Below are 17,566 nucleotides of genomic sequence, written 5' to 3'. Positions count from 1 at the left end.
AGCAAAGAACCAACGAAGCAGCGGGTTGGAGCACTGCTTCGTTGGTTCAAGCTTCAAAGCAGAGCCGTTACAGAAGCGGTTGATTACAGACCCACTGCAGGGCCTGTAATCAACATAGAGAAATGATCATTTTCCCGACAAACACCCTCAAAAACAACAGCCACTCTGAAGGACCGATAAGGGAATTGTTAAACAAAAAGGCTATTGATATCAGTGGATTGAATCATTTCTTAGCGATACTCAAAAGAACTGGTTCTCGATACTCATCCCTATTCCCGATTCAATGCGATTTTGATGGCGATTCAATTCCTCACAATGCGAAATGATTGATTCAACATGATGCAAAGAAATTATACAAAAAATTTAAATAGAAAATAAGAAGCTGCAATTCAGTATGGTACTATGGTATTCTTCTTCTTCTTCTGATTCTACTAGAGGCAGAGGATTTGTTTTTGTTGTGTGGCTGGGGGGGCCTGGCTGCCTTTTGTTTCTGTTTTCTGTCCTGTCTTTTGTTTTTCCTTCCAGGTGGCTTGCATTTGGGACTGAGTGGCTGTGTAGCTGAGTTTATCAGGACCTCACCCTGATCAGCCTCAGGTGATCACCTGCGGCTCGTCAGGACTCACAGCTGTGGTGCATCTACAATGGATTGGAACATGGTGGCATTTAAGACTGGAGTACACAGTGTGTATTTGCCAGAGACCCGACCTTGTGACCAGACGGGTGAGATCGTCGTCTCAAGAGCCATCTCATCATCAGTGGATGCAGAGAACGTCCAGGTTTGATGCATGGTCTGTGAAGAGGAGGGGGTGAGGTCTCACGCTCGTCAGCACACTTCCTGAGGTACGTTAGATTTTGTGACTAACATTTATACAGTCAGTAAATGTGGTGTCCCTCACACCTTTATTATATTGAGCTGTATGTTGGTCGTTTAAATCAGCTTCCACTGCAGTGGAGTTTTGTGAACAGGGGTGTTCTATGCCTGCAGGGTGGGAAGCTGATTTGCAATTAAGCCAGGAAGTGTTTGCTGTTTGTACACCTTTGAGTGGTCTCTCTGTGTGTTGAGTGTGGACTCACATAAGGATTCCTTCTTTCACAGACTCGGTTTGTCGCGGCCACCTGGGGGGTGTCGGCGGGGTCCTTGGGTCCGAACTGGTTCTGGCTCCGGACCGTTTTGTGCTGCTGGGAGCACACCGCAAATCCGCCACGCCAGACCGCGCACTTATTTGTTTGTATTTTTTCACAGCACTGTTATGTTCATTAAACTCGGTTATCCTTTGTACCGTGCTCTGCTTATTTTATACTGGATCCTTCAAACGCTGGTCGGTTCTCCGGGCTGCGTCTGACACATAACAGTTTTACTGCTTATGAGTAGTAAATTTACCAGATTCAACATTGTGGAACAGGAATCAGTTCCTCATATTTGGAACCTGCTTGATCACACTGTCAGAACTTAAACAGTGCAGTAAAAAGTAAAACAACGTCACTCTCAATAAGTGACTTAAAGCGAGTCATTCATTGACAGAGTACTGCCTTGGCAAAAGTAATTTGAGATACTTTCTCACTACTTTTGCCGAGTTCGGGAGCACAGCGGCAGCCACGGCATTCTTTCCAAACGACCTGCGTCTTGTCAAGTTTCCCATCTTTTAAAAAAAAAGCCAAAATAATTCCAAACGCCTTATTAAATGTTTTAGGTGCATCAAAAATCTCCCAAAACTGCTTGCACTGTTGTCATGGGCCTCCATTTTGAAATAGATTAGTCGCAGTACAAATGTGCTTTCAGGCTTCCGTCCGTGGTGCATTCAATGTGCGTTGGAAAAAAAAATCAATGCAACGCATTGCCAGCGACCGATCCATCGCAATTTCATCTGTCAATGGATGATTTTCAAGTTACCGCTACAGCAGCGCCTACGCGCATGCGTGATGACGTCACAACTCTTTCCAGTTAGGGAGATGCGGTTTCGTTCAACAACAAGAACTGTTAAGAAACTTTCTCGTCACTGTTGGAGTTGTATGGCAGTAGGAATCGCCTTTTGAATGCTTGAATAATAATATCAGTCGCACAAAGAAATCAAATAATAGTGAAAACATGTTCATTGCGCCCAGAATGTTGGTATTTTGGTTGTTGAACTTTCCTCGCAACGAATGTAAAGCCCCAGTCACATGGCACTAACGAAGGCCTCCAAAGCCAAAACAAAACAACAAATCTGGACTTACCTTGACTTTCAGAGACATTGTTTAACCGGCGTCCAGCTTCGATCGGTCAGTCGCTCCGTGAGGCGTCATAACATCCGATCAGTCAGCGGCTCCATGAGGCATCATAACATCCGATCGGTCAGCCGCTCCGTGAGGCATCACAACAACCGATCGGTTAGCCGCTCCATGAGACGTCATGACAACTAATCAGTCAGCCGCTCCGTGAGGCGTCGTAATGTCCGATCGGTTAACCGCTCCGTGAGGCATCATAACAACCGATCGGTTAGCCGCTCCGTGAGATGTCATGATAACTAATCAGTCAGCCGCTCTGTGAGGCGTCATGACAACCGATCGGTCAGCCGCTCCGTGAGGCGTCATAACATCCAATCAGTCAGTGGCTCTATGAAACATCATAACAACCGACCGGTTAGCCGCTCCGTGAGGCATCATAACAGCCGATCAGTTAGCCACTCCGTGAGACGTCATGACAACCAATCGGTCAGCCGCTCCGTGAGGCGTCATAACATCCAATCGGTCAGTGGCTCTATGAAACATCATAACAACCAATCGGTCAGCCGCTCCGTGAGGCGTCATAACATCCAATCAGTCAGTGGCTCCGTGAGACATCAAAACAACCTATCGGTTAGCCGCTCCGTGAGGCATCATAACAGCCGATCGGTTAGCCGCTCCGTGAGACGTCATGACAACCGATCGGTCAGCCGCTCCGTGAGGCGTCATAACAGCCGATCAGTTAGCCGCTCCGTGAGGCGTCATAACAGCCGATCAGTTAGCCGCTCCGTGAGATGTCATCACAACTGATCGGTCAGCCGCTCTGTGAGGCGTCATAACAGCCGATCAGTTAGCCGCTCTGTGAGACGTCATCACAACTGATCGGTCAGCCGCTCTGTGAGGCGTCATAACAGCCCGATCGGTCAGAGTCAACAATAAACACCACAATGCAGAGGAGCCACTACACGTACACCAGGTTGCCTTCGGTTGAGTGCAACGCAGTGGAGGCCGTCTGTTTTTAACAGGCTCCATTCACATAAATGCACAACTGCTTCGATCTCACAGCAATTCTGCATAAAGTTTACGCAAAAACAACTTACCGTGGCAATAAATTTGTATTTCATAGTATTATTTTAACTTTGAAGTTTGGAATTAATCCAGTTTGTATACATAATGAACAGTCCATAAAACACGGCTCAATTGCAATTCCACACACGACTAACAACCATTTTTAAAAGTAAAAGACAGAATTAAAAAAACACACACACGCACTTTTACAAAATGACATTTGATTTATGAAACTGGGCGAGCCTACAGCATCAATTAACTGTGTTATTCATCTGTTTATTGCCACCACACCATTCCCCCCAAAGCCTATAAAATAGTACTTGCATGCCTCTGAGAACATTAACCACACCGTAGGCTAATTTGTGTCTCCTAAAGGTGATGCTAAAATCTTTGCAGCCTTTGTGCCTCACACGTAAAGACTTGTACAGTAAAAGGAAGCGGAGGCAGGGCCCACGGGTCTTTGTTCAGGGAGTGAGAAATCAGCACTTCTGATAAGACACCAGGGTGGGATCTGTGATAAACACTTCCAGGGATGTCAGAGTCAAACCTGCTTTTAAAAAACAAGGATGGGGGAAAAAGAATGATTCCTTCAGAAAAGTTAAGTACCTCAGCGGGGAGCAAAAAAAATAAAAACTCTTTGCTGGAAGGTGCAGCAACCCCCATCAGAGCTCTGACTGCATTTGGGAGGGACCACACAAGACAGTGCAGCGGCTCCATTCAGAAAAACGCAGTACGTCGAAATGACTTCACATCAATGCCAACAGCCAAGACAATAGCAGACTAAATAGGACAAAGAGGACCTTCAAAGACAAAGTACAATACAGATAATTTAGCATTTCAATCAATCTCTAATAAGTGAAAGATGGAGTGCAGGCTGAAAAAAAATCCCAGTAACACAATATGAAAAGATCGAATAGACTGTTTAAAATGAGGAATCTTTGCAAGTTCTACTCATCAATTACAGTCTTTTGTTCTTAAGGGGTGACTCACGTTAGAGTCAAACCTTAATATGTCCAGTAAGGACATGGGCCACTGGTAGCAGACAAGGAACTATGAAAAGAAAGTGGTTTTAACTTCCCCACACAAAAACAGCAATCTCTGAATTTTTTGTTTTTGGTGCGTTTTGTGTCCTGAAGTCATACTATGACCTCGCCATGAACCCGCTGACTTTATAACACCTGTAGCTCCATCAACAGGAACGGACGAAGATTGAACGGGTACACATCTGCCAACGGGCTTCCTTCTGTGACACTTTCCACAACCTTAATCCAACAGACACCCACTGTGGAAACACTGTTTCACCGGAGACTCTTTTATTAGTTGCCACCCAAATACTGAGTGCATAAAATGGCAGCATCTATAAAATGTGTGAATTATTGCATTTATGTGCTTCATTAAGGCAGCTATGTGACCATTTTTGGTTCTTTGGCAAAAGCTGTTAAGATAATGAATAGTGAGTTTTATCAGGAGGCCAACTGACTTCCACACAGGAGTTTTTATTCCACACAGACCTGGTTACTCTTACGAAAACAATCTACCCAGCAACGGCCAGTGCCTTTATCAAGATCAGGCTTAATGGTGCACTGACACTTGCATGACTTTGACTCACGCACTTGCACGACCTATGTCGCGCAGGAGAGTAAACTCATCTTTAACAGGTGTAGAGTGAACGTGAGAGGGGCTCTGGCGTGTGCAATTGCACAAAGAGAATTTTGAAATGTTAAAAAAATCCAACACGCATAATATCGTGCTGCATGGCGTGATCCGCTTACCAACACGACATGCAGCTTGTCAAGTGGAGTAAAGAAGTGAACAGAGTGAGTGGATGCGTCAGCAGATCGCATCAGAGCGCAGCTCTTCTGAAGGATTATAACAAGATGTTAAATCTGTCATAAACATACTTTTACAGCTGCAGACAAGAAGAAAAGAACATGCAACTGTTTTACCAAGCCATGACAATGTAAACATGACAAATTACCTTTTTAGTCGGCTCCAAATGCTTTCTCCAGCTCATTTCGTGTGCGCAGGGAGTGATCCTCTGTGATTCAGGAAACGATTACAGCCGTTTTCAACAGACAACTCGCAGAGAAAATGATTAATCCACAACTAAATAATTATTTTATATACACAGCACCCAGCGCAGAGCACGTGGCAGGCGGTGGAACAAAGGATGGTGTCTCGCTGGGAATACAGCGGGTGGGTTCGTCATGATGATGTGCGTGCAAGTGTGTGCATCAAAGTTGTGCAAGTGTCAGGGGGGCTTAAGCTGTGCTGACACACAACTTTGATGCACACACTTGTGCACACGTTGATGATCCCACCCGCTGTGTTCCCAGCTGGACGCCATGCTTTGTTCCACGAACTGCCACGCGCTGTGCCCTGGATGCTGCGTATATAAAATAATCATTTTGTGGTGCATTAATCATTTTCTCTGCAAGTTAGCTGTTGAAAACGGCTCTAATCGCTTTCTGAATCACAGAAGACTGCTCCACCAGCAGCAGTTCAAGCATGCGCGCACGCACAGAACGAGACGGAGAAAGCATTTGGAGCCATCTAAAAAGGTAATTATTTGTCATGTTTGCATTGTAATGGCTTGGTAAAACAGTTGCATGTTCTTTCCTTCGTGTGTGCAGCTGTAAAAGTATGTTTGTGATAGATTTAACATCTCGTTATAATCCTTCAGATGAGCTGCGCTCTGATGCGGTGCACTGACGCCACCACTCACACTGTTCACTTCTTTACTCAACTTGACAAGCTGCATGTAGTATTGGAGAGTAGATCGCACAACGTTGCACGACATTTATGTGTGAAAGATTTTTTGAACATTTCAAAATTCTCAGTGCAATTGCACGCACGTAATTACACCCATTAAAGATGAGTTTACTCTCCTGCATGACACAGGGCATGCAAGTGCGTGCATCAAAGTCGTGCAAGTGTCAGGGGGCCTCTGTTTAGGGAGATTGAGATAAGGAGTATCACTTGCATTATGAGGGAGTATCAGCTACAACGACACCAGGGGGACGCCACGTTCCAGCTGGCTCTTTCAAGAGGTGGGGATTGATTGGTTGTCTGTCTGGATGATTGCCATCCAGGACCCAAGGCAGTTTCATAATGTGGTGGATGTAGTGATGCATGGAATCAGCATATGCTCCCCGACCCCATGCAGCAATGGCAGATACGTTTAATTGTGTGGGCAGAATTGTGTTTACAGAGAGGTGTAACTACATAACCTTACAAAAGGTCATTTTCTTCCATGTGAAAATAGTAAAGCTGAAATGGAGAGTAACACATCACCTGAGAAAGACATCAGCCCAATGTGAAGAAGACAGAAACGTCCTTCTGACAGTCATCCAAAGACATGTTGCGCCAAGAGGGAAGATGTAAATGTGTGAAGTGGTGTGAATGGAAAGAGTGGGTCTCTAGTTACGACAGGCCCAACTCAAAAGTATGTGTACTCGTGTCAGCACATGCACAATGTTGCTGATGCACCAGCTGAGCTGCAGCTGTGTTTGGTGTTGACTCTTCTGTCCGAGACAGACGCGACAATGTATATGATAGCTAAACAACCCTGCAGGTACAGAGTACACGGGATCGAGAGACAACATGATAGTGCACGTGTATCTTGGGCTAGGGTGGGGCGATGAGGCTAATTACAGAACTCGTCTGTTCATCGTGCTCTGCACCTGCTTACTGATTGTGAGGTATGAGGCTGAGGCTTCTCCCAACAAACATTTGGTGAGGATTGAATTCATATGTGGCTAGCACAAGTCCAAGTCCCGGTTCAGGACCTGTCCTATCTGTATGGACTCTAGATTGACCGGAGATGTGAGTGAGAGTGAGAATGTGTTTGTCAGTCTATGACCCCAATGAAACTGGGGTTGGCAATCCGAGTTGAGCAGGATTCGCCAAAGTCAACGCAAATTTAAAATTGTAAAACTTTTTTTTATATATATATATTTTAAGTCAAAATGGCTAAAATAAGCGAGTCAACTTAAATTACTGTACATCAAAAGAAAATGAACATTTGTCAAACTTCCTCACTATGTCCGTGCGCCCACAGCAGCGTCTCCACTGTGGCGCCATTCAGCGCAGCTGCAAGAAGCATAGAACAGTGTCCAGTTTTCACTTTGAGTATAGAAAATATTAATCAAAGATAGCAAAAAGAGCTCCCTGCATGATATCAACATACATCATTAATTTATGTAATCAAATATTTAAGAGATGGAATCTATATATTAGGGCTGAACGATTAATCGCATTTACGATAATATCGCGATATCATAGAACGAGATTTCCTAATTGCAAAGGACGCGATTTGAAACGTGTTCTTGTAACGCACGAGCTTTGAGTGCAAGCCGAGCAAAGAAAGCAGCCACAACGCGTAGTTAGCAGTAGCTCTGCACTAACCTGTTGTACAATGGCTTCAGACTCGACAGAAGCGGACACAGCTCAAAGTTTGGTACCAAAGAGGGGCAGCACGTCAGTTGTGTGGAATTATTTTGGCTTTAAAAATGAAGATGCAACGCAGCGTCGGGTATTGTGCAGAACCTGCCTTGCTACAGTTGCTACCTCACAAGGCAACACCACGTTGAGATCAGTAAGCTTTATTTGTTTTATACCTGTAATTGTATTTATTTATAGATTGTTATAAATCTATAAGGTTCAGTGTTTAAAGTTCAGTGTTTAAAAAGAGTAGGCCTACATAGGCCTACATAAAACTAAAGTTGAACAAGTAAAGTCAGTTTGTTTGCATTGTTGTTGTGTTGCATTGTGTTGTTTGCACATTAAAAAAAATATATTGTTTATTATGAAACGGATTCATTAATTCTATTGTGTGTGCGTGTGTGTGGTTTTTTTAATGCACAAGAAGCGGAAAAATAATCGCATATTAAATCGCAATCGCAATATTGAGGAGAAAAGTCGCAATTAGATTATTTTCCAAAATCATTCAGTCCTACTATATATCCAACTATCCTGACGATAATTCTGAAAATATTTCTTGCTGCTGCATGTAACCAAAAATTGTGCCGTGTGGCCTCCAGTGTGTAATATCAGTGTGTGTGCTGAACATGATTTGACCAGCAGAGGTCAGAAGTCTTAAATGCAGAATTCCTTAACCTAGTAATCATTTTCCAGGGGGGTCATGATAATTTGGAGCCCGCTTTTTTGCATTTTAGCATCTGCAATCAAACAAACAGACAGTTTCACACATACAGCATCAGCACCTGTTTTAAAAGACGGCAGCAATATACTGTAAAACATACACAACCTGCATGGTAAAGTTCCTTTGGCTACGCTCTTGCTTTTTTACTCAGGGTCCCCAATGGAGTTGGAGCTGCATGTTGATTTTGGCACAAGTTTTCCACCAGATGCCCTTCCTGACGCAACTCTATATTACATGGAGACATGTGGCAGGGGGTGGAGTTTGAACCAGAAACCTTCCGTACTGAAACCAAGTGCACTAACCGCTTTTCCACCACCCCTGCCGTACACGACCTGCATGGAATTGGTATAAAAATATTAAAACAGTGGTGCTTGGTGTTCTTAAGTCGGCTCATCTCTCCTTAAGCAGCTAATGAATAAAAGCATTGTCGGAAAAATATTTAACATTTCTAGTCAAACAGTGAAAAATGCACTTACAACCTACCATCCCTGGTTTTCAAGACCAGGCACCTAAGTGGCTCTACTCTACTCTTTTCTACTCTTCTATTTTACTCTTCCTTTTTAGATATTTAGATATACCTTAGTATACTGGCATAGTTACACCTCAGAATTGGAATATAATATATAAGATATACCTTACTGAATTTTCATGTAAGAATGTTCAATAATTAAAAGCATAAACTGTGCTACTAGGCGAGGCTGTGACTAAATGCTGAGGAAGCCCAACTGGAACAGATGAGTTCACATCCCTCATCTCTCCGACCGCAATACTGGCCCCAGTCGCACCTTGCTACCGAGTCAACACGTGCCAACCTGCCGTGCTGCACTCCATATGTGGTTCAGGATGTGGAAGCCACTTCAGAATGGTATCATCTTTCGGCAAAGATGGTTTCTCTCTTGGGGCTATAATTCAACAGTATGTTTACTGAAACCAGTCTTCAAGCAATTATCTGAAAGGGTCTGGAGGGGGGCAGACCTTCCCCACTGTTCAAACTGTGGAATAGAACTGCTGTTTGCACTGCTGTGCTTTGCAACTCTACAAAGTCCTCAATGACTCTGAATAGGACTTAAACACCAGGTACCAAGGTCTGAAATGACAAAGCACCACACAGGCAGACTCACCGCCAGCATGACCCAATCAGGGAGACCATAAGTCATCAAATCAAACTGTGGTTGTATCAGATTTTGCAGGGGATAAAAACAGTTAAACACAGGAGACAAAGAGAAGAATGCATGCCAATGACACATAGAGTCCACACAGGCAGGACTACTCATAAGAATCCAGGCCACCCTTCCCCCAATGCTCGTCAGTCACCCCCCAACACCACCCGCAAATGAAGTCAAGGGACACTTGTGACAGTCTATACTGGGAGAGATCCCTTTGCCAAAATTGTCTGCAGGCATTCTCACAGTCAGTCTGATGTCATACAGTGAAACACAGAGTGGTCTTTTGTGTTTATGACCACAAGCTTCTTGGCTCCCTTCAAGGGTACGAAAGCAGCTTTCAAGGGTACGAAAGCAGGTATATTTCACCTATGAACCACTAAAACTGTACCACAACACATCTTTGCAAATGCAACATATTTGGATTTCTAAAAGAGCCCAACCGATATGGATTTTGATGGGGAGCTGATATCGATACCAATATTAGGGAGTAAAAAAAAATTACGATACAGATATCAATATACACATAAAAACAGCAATGATTCTGAACATTTCATGATCAAACCCTTATCACAAAGAAATGTCATTTGGGCATGATGTCTTACAGTTTAAACATTAACCTTATTATAAATAGCTATAAATATAACCAACAACCAACTAATGCATGTTACACTGCCATCACGTTGCCTTCACGTAGACCAGCAATCACTGTGTCACATTGCTCAGCATTTGCACAAAATGGACTTCTCATCTACTTGGATCCTGCCTAGCTGGAGGGATAATATCACTTGTCTCTTTTCACTGTAAAACTCCCACTCTGTTTGAAAATGAATGACAGTTGGTTGCTTTGCTTCTGTCTCTTGTAGCTAATGTGGCCAGAGGGGGATGGGGTCCCAGCCACACTTGGCCAAATTGTAAACAATACCCTCTGCTGTACCCTCTGCTGGTCAATACAGCTGTAAATACCTTTACTGATGGTTCACAGTAGGCTATTAATTCTCCTTTGTGATTGAAAGCTGTCACCCACCGAGAGTATTTACTGAATCTGATTGTTTGAGTTGATGTGCATGACCCTTGGCATTCCAGTCAAGAGAAAGTGTGGACCGTGGTAACACCAGTATGTGCTTTTAATTGAGTTAAGAGACAAGCCACAACCCTGCTGTGGTTCAATGTCATAATGCAAGAAACAGATGGTTGTGGTTCCAGATAATTCAATTATGTTTGCCTTGTTGTTCTAGTAGTCAATCAAGGCTGTAGTAAAAGAATAGGGGCATCTCTTATTACCTTCAGTGCCAGGATATGACCACTGATGATGGTCCTTCTGTGACTGGACAGCTTCTGTAGATCAATCATGTTGAAGGTACATAATTTGCAATACACAAGCTCATTGATTTGACATAAAGAGATTGATCATGTCATCAAATGACAAGCAAGAGTGCTCAATAGGGCATCACTGACGGATGGTAAACATACCTTTAAGTAATAAAACTTAAACACGATACTATTCAAACGTCTGGTATAACACTGCTCATACACTTTGTATTCTGCAGGTGAAGGATTTATAGCTGCTGGCCACCCAACTCTGTCATATCATTCCAATGACTCTGCCGCTGAACAAATCAAAACGGAGGAGTCACAGATTATCTCAGGCCTGACAGCACTGTTTATTGAAGGGCATAAAAGTGAGAGACCAGACGGGACTTTCAGAGGGTGGGGGAGTCTATTCTCAGCAGCAATGGTCCTCGCCTGATTCATATCACAGATATAACTTAGATAAAACAGCTGAAAATCAAACTTAAACTTGATTATTGTGAATCCGAACACAAATAAAATGGATGTTGTACTCAACGATTGACCAGTTAGAGTTTCAAGCAAACGTAATTGTTGGCATGAGGGCACATCACGGCAAGTGTAAGCTGGGGACAACAAAAAGGTCAGGACAGGTCTGGAGCATGTGCCGGTGCCACACGTTACCGCACCCACCACACCTTGGGTCCTGGATGTCAAACACCCAGGAAGACAACTGGTCCATTCTCACTCATTGAATGTAGAGCCCAACCCATATGGATTTTTGTGGGGCATATATGATACTGATATTAACCACTAAGTGCTAACCTAATCCACCGTGCAGAGTTTTGACTCCATGAAGACATTAACATGAAGGTTTGGAGATGAAAGTCAGTATCACTCAGGGCGTCACTGTAGAAAAGACATCAAACTAAACTGGTCTATTCATCGAGTGTTCCGGTCAAGTATGTGGGACCAATGGAAGAGCGTACCTCTCTGATATCCTGGCTATTTTTCTGGCACTTCCAGTTACCAAATACATTTGGCAAAGCCAGAACAATAGATGCCATTGACTGGTGGAGCAGCAGGTAAACCGGTATCAAATTAACCCTGCTCCTGACCCCTGACACAAACCCCCATCTTAAAACTTTAACAATACCAGAGCTGAGAAATACAGGTAATCTACCTGCACAGATGGTGACTCCATGTTAAAACTGTAAATGTAAGGCAAACACTTTGTACAAATAACATACTAAATAAGAGTGAAAGCTCACTGAATTCACGAGGTTGTAGCTTGAGGCAACCTCCCAGCAGGGGTGCATTTTGGACGGGGGCCAGTGGACACCACTTTAAAACCTCTCTTTTGATGTGAAATGAAGCTCAACCTTCCGAATGTCAAGAAACCGGTTGACTGATTAGATACACAGAATACCTACAGGAAACTAGATATACTGACAATAAATGCTCTGATCCCAACTTCACAAAATGCATCATCTCTAGATATAGACAAACTCATAAATGCAATGGGCAATCCAGCATGCACCCTGGTTAAGTTAGAGATGGTTTTAAGACTCTATGAATAGCTTGTTTCTATGGACAAACTTAGACCAGCTTCACTCAACACAAGACTCTACTTTATACAACATCTTTACAGTATGTGACAAACCCACAGCAGATCAGATTATGTGCAGAACATAAATAGAAACGGGAGAAATAGGCATGGGGGCTTTGTTACGACATAAAGGCACTGATTTGTCGCTTTGATCTGGCTTCCGAGTATCCGATTGGAGCGGAACTCTCGCTGTGAAAGTTTAAATGAATAAAGTTGGAAGAAACGTTTGACTTACAGTAACAAGTTGGCACGTGAGGATCAAAGAGAGGATAAGTCCACAGACCGAAGTGCCCATTTTCCACCAACCCAGTACAGACTGCGACTGTTGGTTCAAACGAAAATCCCAAGTCCTTCAAGCTGAACCGCTGCAGCTCAGATCAGGCTGCAGCTTTTCCGCACTTTTCTGTCCTGGGACGAAAAATCACCTCTGAGTCCCAAACCCGGTGTGACTTCATCAACAGGTAGGAAAAAAAAATAGCAGAAAAGCAAACAAAACAAACAAAAAACTCCAATTTTCCCGCGCTCTTGTTTCTCCACTTTTTCTTGACGAGATCCAAAGTTGCGTCTTCTTCTCTTTTGCGCTCCGGGAAGGAAAAAAACAACAACAACAAAAAAAACAAACTTGCTGCGGGATAAATGTCCTGTGCGGGACCCAGAAGAGGAGCTGCTGCCCTGAGTAAAAGGCGAAATGGAATTTAGGGAGTGCTGAAAGAGAAGACAGCTAATCCCTGTGTGGGGGAGACGGAGACGCGCCGAGACCCGAACTAGACCTTCACAGGAGCGCGCACACATCTCCAAAAACACACACACACTCAGCCTCTGCTGACAAAATGAATAAACTGACTTTACTACATGTGCTGTGTTTTATTTTTTTATTTTCCAACCTGCTCAAAGAGGCACTTTCCCTCCGAATCAAAGCATTTGTATGGAAGCGTGTTTATACATAATGATACACAAGCGTGCGCATAACTGGTCCACATGGTGCGTGTGCGTGTGAAAAAGAAATGATGCGCAACAGAAAACGCAATGATAGATTGCAGGAAAAGTGTTTCCTTCTGTGTGCATCAATGATTTTTTAGCACACACGAGCACGATGCGTACCAGTTATGTGCACACATACAGATACATGTATTTCAAAAAAGGTTACTTTGGGAACACAAAGCAACCCAGGGGCAGATGCAGGATTTTTTTAGAAAGGGGGGTGTGTGTTGGGGGGGTTGGATTTGTGAATGATTCTGGTCGCACTTCCAGGGGGTCTGGGGGCATGCCAGGTGACATTAGCTGCATTTTGGTGCATATTTCACCATGAAATACAACTACAGAGAAAAGATACTTTATAAACACTGCCCCCCTCCCCCCAAAAATCTGCTCCTGCAGTAGTTCCTGGGTTTGGTGGATGTACCAGTGCATGTTCCCATATGGAATTAAATTTGTCCCATTAATACTTGCAAATGCACAGAGGGTGATTTCCAAATACCCTTGATTTGTAACGTGTGTTGGGTTTTACAAATAAATGTCTAAAAAAAAAGTCCCTTCGGCTGCACCCTTGTTTTGTACTTAGGGTCGCCACAGCAAATGCAAGGTGGATCTGCATGTTGAATTGGCACAAGTTTTATGCCAGATGCCCTTCCTGACGCAACTCCACATGACATGGAGAAATGTGGTAGGGGTGGGATTTGAATCAGGAACCTTCTGCACTGAAACCAAGTGCATTAACCACTTGGCCACCACCCCTACTTACAAATAAATGTCTATTTGTAAATATATTGTTGTTGTTGTTTTTGTTCATTTCTTTAAAAAAAAAGCCATTTGCAAAGTTTAAAATTCTGTTTGTGAAGTGTTACAAATCAGAAATTTGTTTGTGGATCAGATAGCACATGCACAAATCAAGGGATATTTGTAAATCACCCTCTGTGCATTTGCAAGTATTCATGAGACAAATTTAACTCCATATTCCCAGAGCTGAAATGACATGATACACATAAACTCTGACTGCGGAAAGATGTATGTAGATTTTCATTTACACCATAAATGCCACATATGTTCGCGCACACACACAAAAGTGCAAGTAGCACAATTTTCTCTTTCGTATGGCTAGCATACTGGCATAGTATGTTACTATGCTTTCTGCCATTTTAAATTCATTTTATTAGAAAACGGAGCGTGCCACGGGCTCAACTTTATCTTAAGTCTGGGTCTTTTAGTGAAGCTTAGGACTAGTGTCCGGCGATCACCTTAGTATTTCTTCTGTTTTTCTTGTTGCTTAATGCTGACAAATTATACTGTATTTGTTGTCTTTCCGATGCCTGATTGTTTTTTTTTTTCTCTCTCTCTCTCTGTTTGAGGTGCGGCTCCATCTAGAGATGGGTGTGGTGTCTACTTCTGTAACCCTCCCATCCTGTGCACCAGCAAAATTTCCTCTATATTCTTTTTGTAAATTGTTTTTTCAATTTTTCAATTGGGTCACCCCTCTGAGTCTGGTCTGCTTGAGTTTTCTTCCTCAAATCATCAGAGGGAGTTTTTCCTTACGACTGTCACCTGTGTGCTTGCTCTGGGGGTTGGTAGGGTTAGACCTTACTTGTTTGAAGGACCTTGAGGCAACTTTGGTGTGATTTGGTGTTATATAAATGAAAATAAATTGAAATTGAAAAGTGAACACTTATTTATGTGTGGGGAAACCTATGCCTGTTGCCATAGCTAAAAAAAAATGTTGACTGGGACAAAAACAATCAAATCCTTTGCCAGTCTACTTAGTAGAGGACCTAGCTTAGACATGTACACAGATCATTTAGGAGAGGATAACACAACTGTTTTAGACTAATACAGCTGTCTTTTCTAAACTGCAGCAGCTCCAGATTTTCCAAGATATTCAAAATGTTCAGAATGACCAGTACATGTTTTGGAGGGTCATAGAAGAGTGTAAAATTTCTATTTTGATAATGTAAGAGAAAATGGCTGAAATAAATGGGTCAACTTATTACTGTACATCCAAAGAAAACAAACATTTGCCAAATATAATGACATTTTATTTGCAGACATAGTTATCAATGGAATATTGATTTAAAGTGAAAACTACAAAACAAAACTTGTTTCTTTCGCAGACAGCAGTATCTAGAGAACTTAAACATTTTGAAGATTATCAGGGAAATTTCCCAAAAGCCAATAATACAACTTGTAACACCACATTGCTGTTTCTTTTTCAAACACGTAAACACTGAATGTTTTCTAACGGTTTTCTCTTAAAACATCTAAATTAGAAAATTTGCACTCTTCTATGACCCTTCTCAACAGGTACTGATCATTCTGAACATACTGAGTATCTTGGAAAATGCCTAGCTGCTGCAGTTTAGAAAATAGAGCTGTATTTGAAGTAACACGTACGATGAAAAGAGGCGTGGTCATTTTTGGGCTGTTTGTCCCGGGTTTGAGATTTTGGCACATATCCCATGTTGTTCATTGTGGTCATTTTAGTCTAGAACAGTTAAGTTATCCTCTCCTAAATGATGTGCATACATGTCTAAGCTTTTGATTTATTAAAATTTTTGATTTATCAATGACTTAAAGTTATTTCATACTAAGCTGGAAAACTGACGACATTTAGTCCATGGGCTGCAAATAAAACTTGTATGGTAACATACATTTGTGCATTAATTAAAAAAAACGTAATAGTTTCAGGACCTACACTGAGATGGTGTGAAAATCCTTCCGTGGAAAGTGGAATCTGACCACATGCTCACCAAACCAGGTGCTTAGACACATTCCATCACCGGCCTTTTTTCCTTCCTTTCTGGCAGAAACAGGTTTCCATAGAGTTGCTATGTGGACTCATACAGTACACGGAATCAAACTTTTCACTGCAATGATCTTAATATGTTTCAAATAAATGCCCATATAATTATTTTTTATGTATATACTATTGCAGTGCAATACTTCTAGGTATGATGTAGATATATCAAACTGTACATATGATATAAAATGGCCAATAAAAGCTCAGAAATGAGTTGCAGTTTTCTTGAAGAGGCAAATGTTGACCCAGTCTGATACTTTCCACAGCCTCAGGAACACATTTTCAACACACATACATCATTTTAAAGAAAAAGACTCATTTTAAAGTGATGACCATAAAATGCATTAAAAGAGCTTGTGATCATTGTTAAGACCCACATGACCCTGATGTTAAGAAAAGTTCTCGACCTCTAACTGCTTAATTGACACACAGCAGAGCTGCTTAACATTGTATATTCAGGCATTAAGTGCCATCTACTGGAGTTAAAAGGAACATTACACCTCAGATTACTACTCCAGTTAGTGAATACAACACAAGTACATTTAGAGACACAGTTCACTGTCTTGTTCTGTCTCACAGGAATACACACATAAACTCTCCTCAGTGCTGAAGCTACTCAGAGGTTTGAGGAAGCAGCTGTTACCAATTAAAAGCTGAGAGCAGCTGGCCTTGAATAAATACTGACCACACACCACAGAGACAAATGACATTATGAAAATTTAAGACCATCACATAATATGCCAAAGTTGTGGAAGAAAAAAAAAGGGGGGGGGGGGGATAAGCAATAAAAGCAGGTTTTAAAAGAATCCACAAAATTAGAAAGTGAGCAAATCAAAGGTTACTGTTTAAAATTCAGATTTGGTAAATGGGATAAAATATAGAACACACAAAGGAATATTATCTAATTTGAATTCTTAACTTTGCTTGGCAGAGAATACTGAGGTCCAGTGGTTCCCAATCCTGGTGATCAGGATACCTGAGCTCAGTCAGGTGTGCTCAGCCAATCACCAGCTGGCTGAACAATGGAACACACCTGATTTGGTTCATTATTCGTCATTAGAAGTGGAAGAAATGGAAACTGTGGAGTCCCAACGATGACAATTTGGAACCACTGTTGAAGTTTCAATTTCAATTTATTTTCCTTTGTACAGCACCAAATCGCAACAAAGTTGCCTCAAGGCGCTTCACACAAGTAAGGTCTAACCTTACTAACTCCCAGAGCAACAGTGATAAGGAAAAACTCCATCTGAGGAACAAAACTTCAAGCAGACCTGACTCAAAGG

The 17,566-nt window shown here is 42.3% G+C and overlaps 1 protein-coding gene across 1 annotated transcript in view; it reads right to left on the bottom strand.

Annotated features, from left to right (window-relative positions):
• The window catches only part of hspg2 (heparan sulfate proteoglycan 2), a 294,827-nt gene extending 281,562 nt beyond the window's left edge, over positions 1–13,265 (bottom strand). The window contains 1 exon segment of the mRNA XM_034173084.1: positions 12,732–13,265. Within this exon segment, the coding sequence (XP_034028975.1) occupies positions 12,732–12,791 (60 nt within the window). The 5' untranslated portion in view covers positions 12,792–13,265.
• Between the last annotated feature and the right edge of the window lie 4,301 nt (positions 13,266–17,566).

Source organism: Thalassophryne amazonica, chromosome 6 (assembly GCF_902500255.1).
Source record: "Thalassophryne amazonica chromosome 6, fThaAma1.1, whole genome shotgun sequence".
NCBI classification, from domain to species: Eukaryota; Metazoa; Chordata; class Actinopteri; order Batrachoidiformes; family Batrachoididae; genus Thalassophryne; species Thalassophryne amazonica.
Note: the sequence above shows the minus strand (reverse complement) of the source record. Positions and strands in the feature narration are given on the sequence as shown.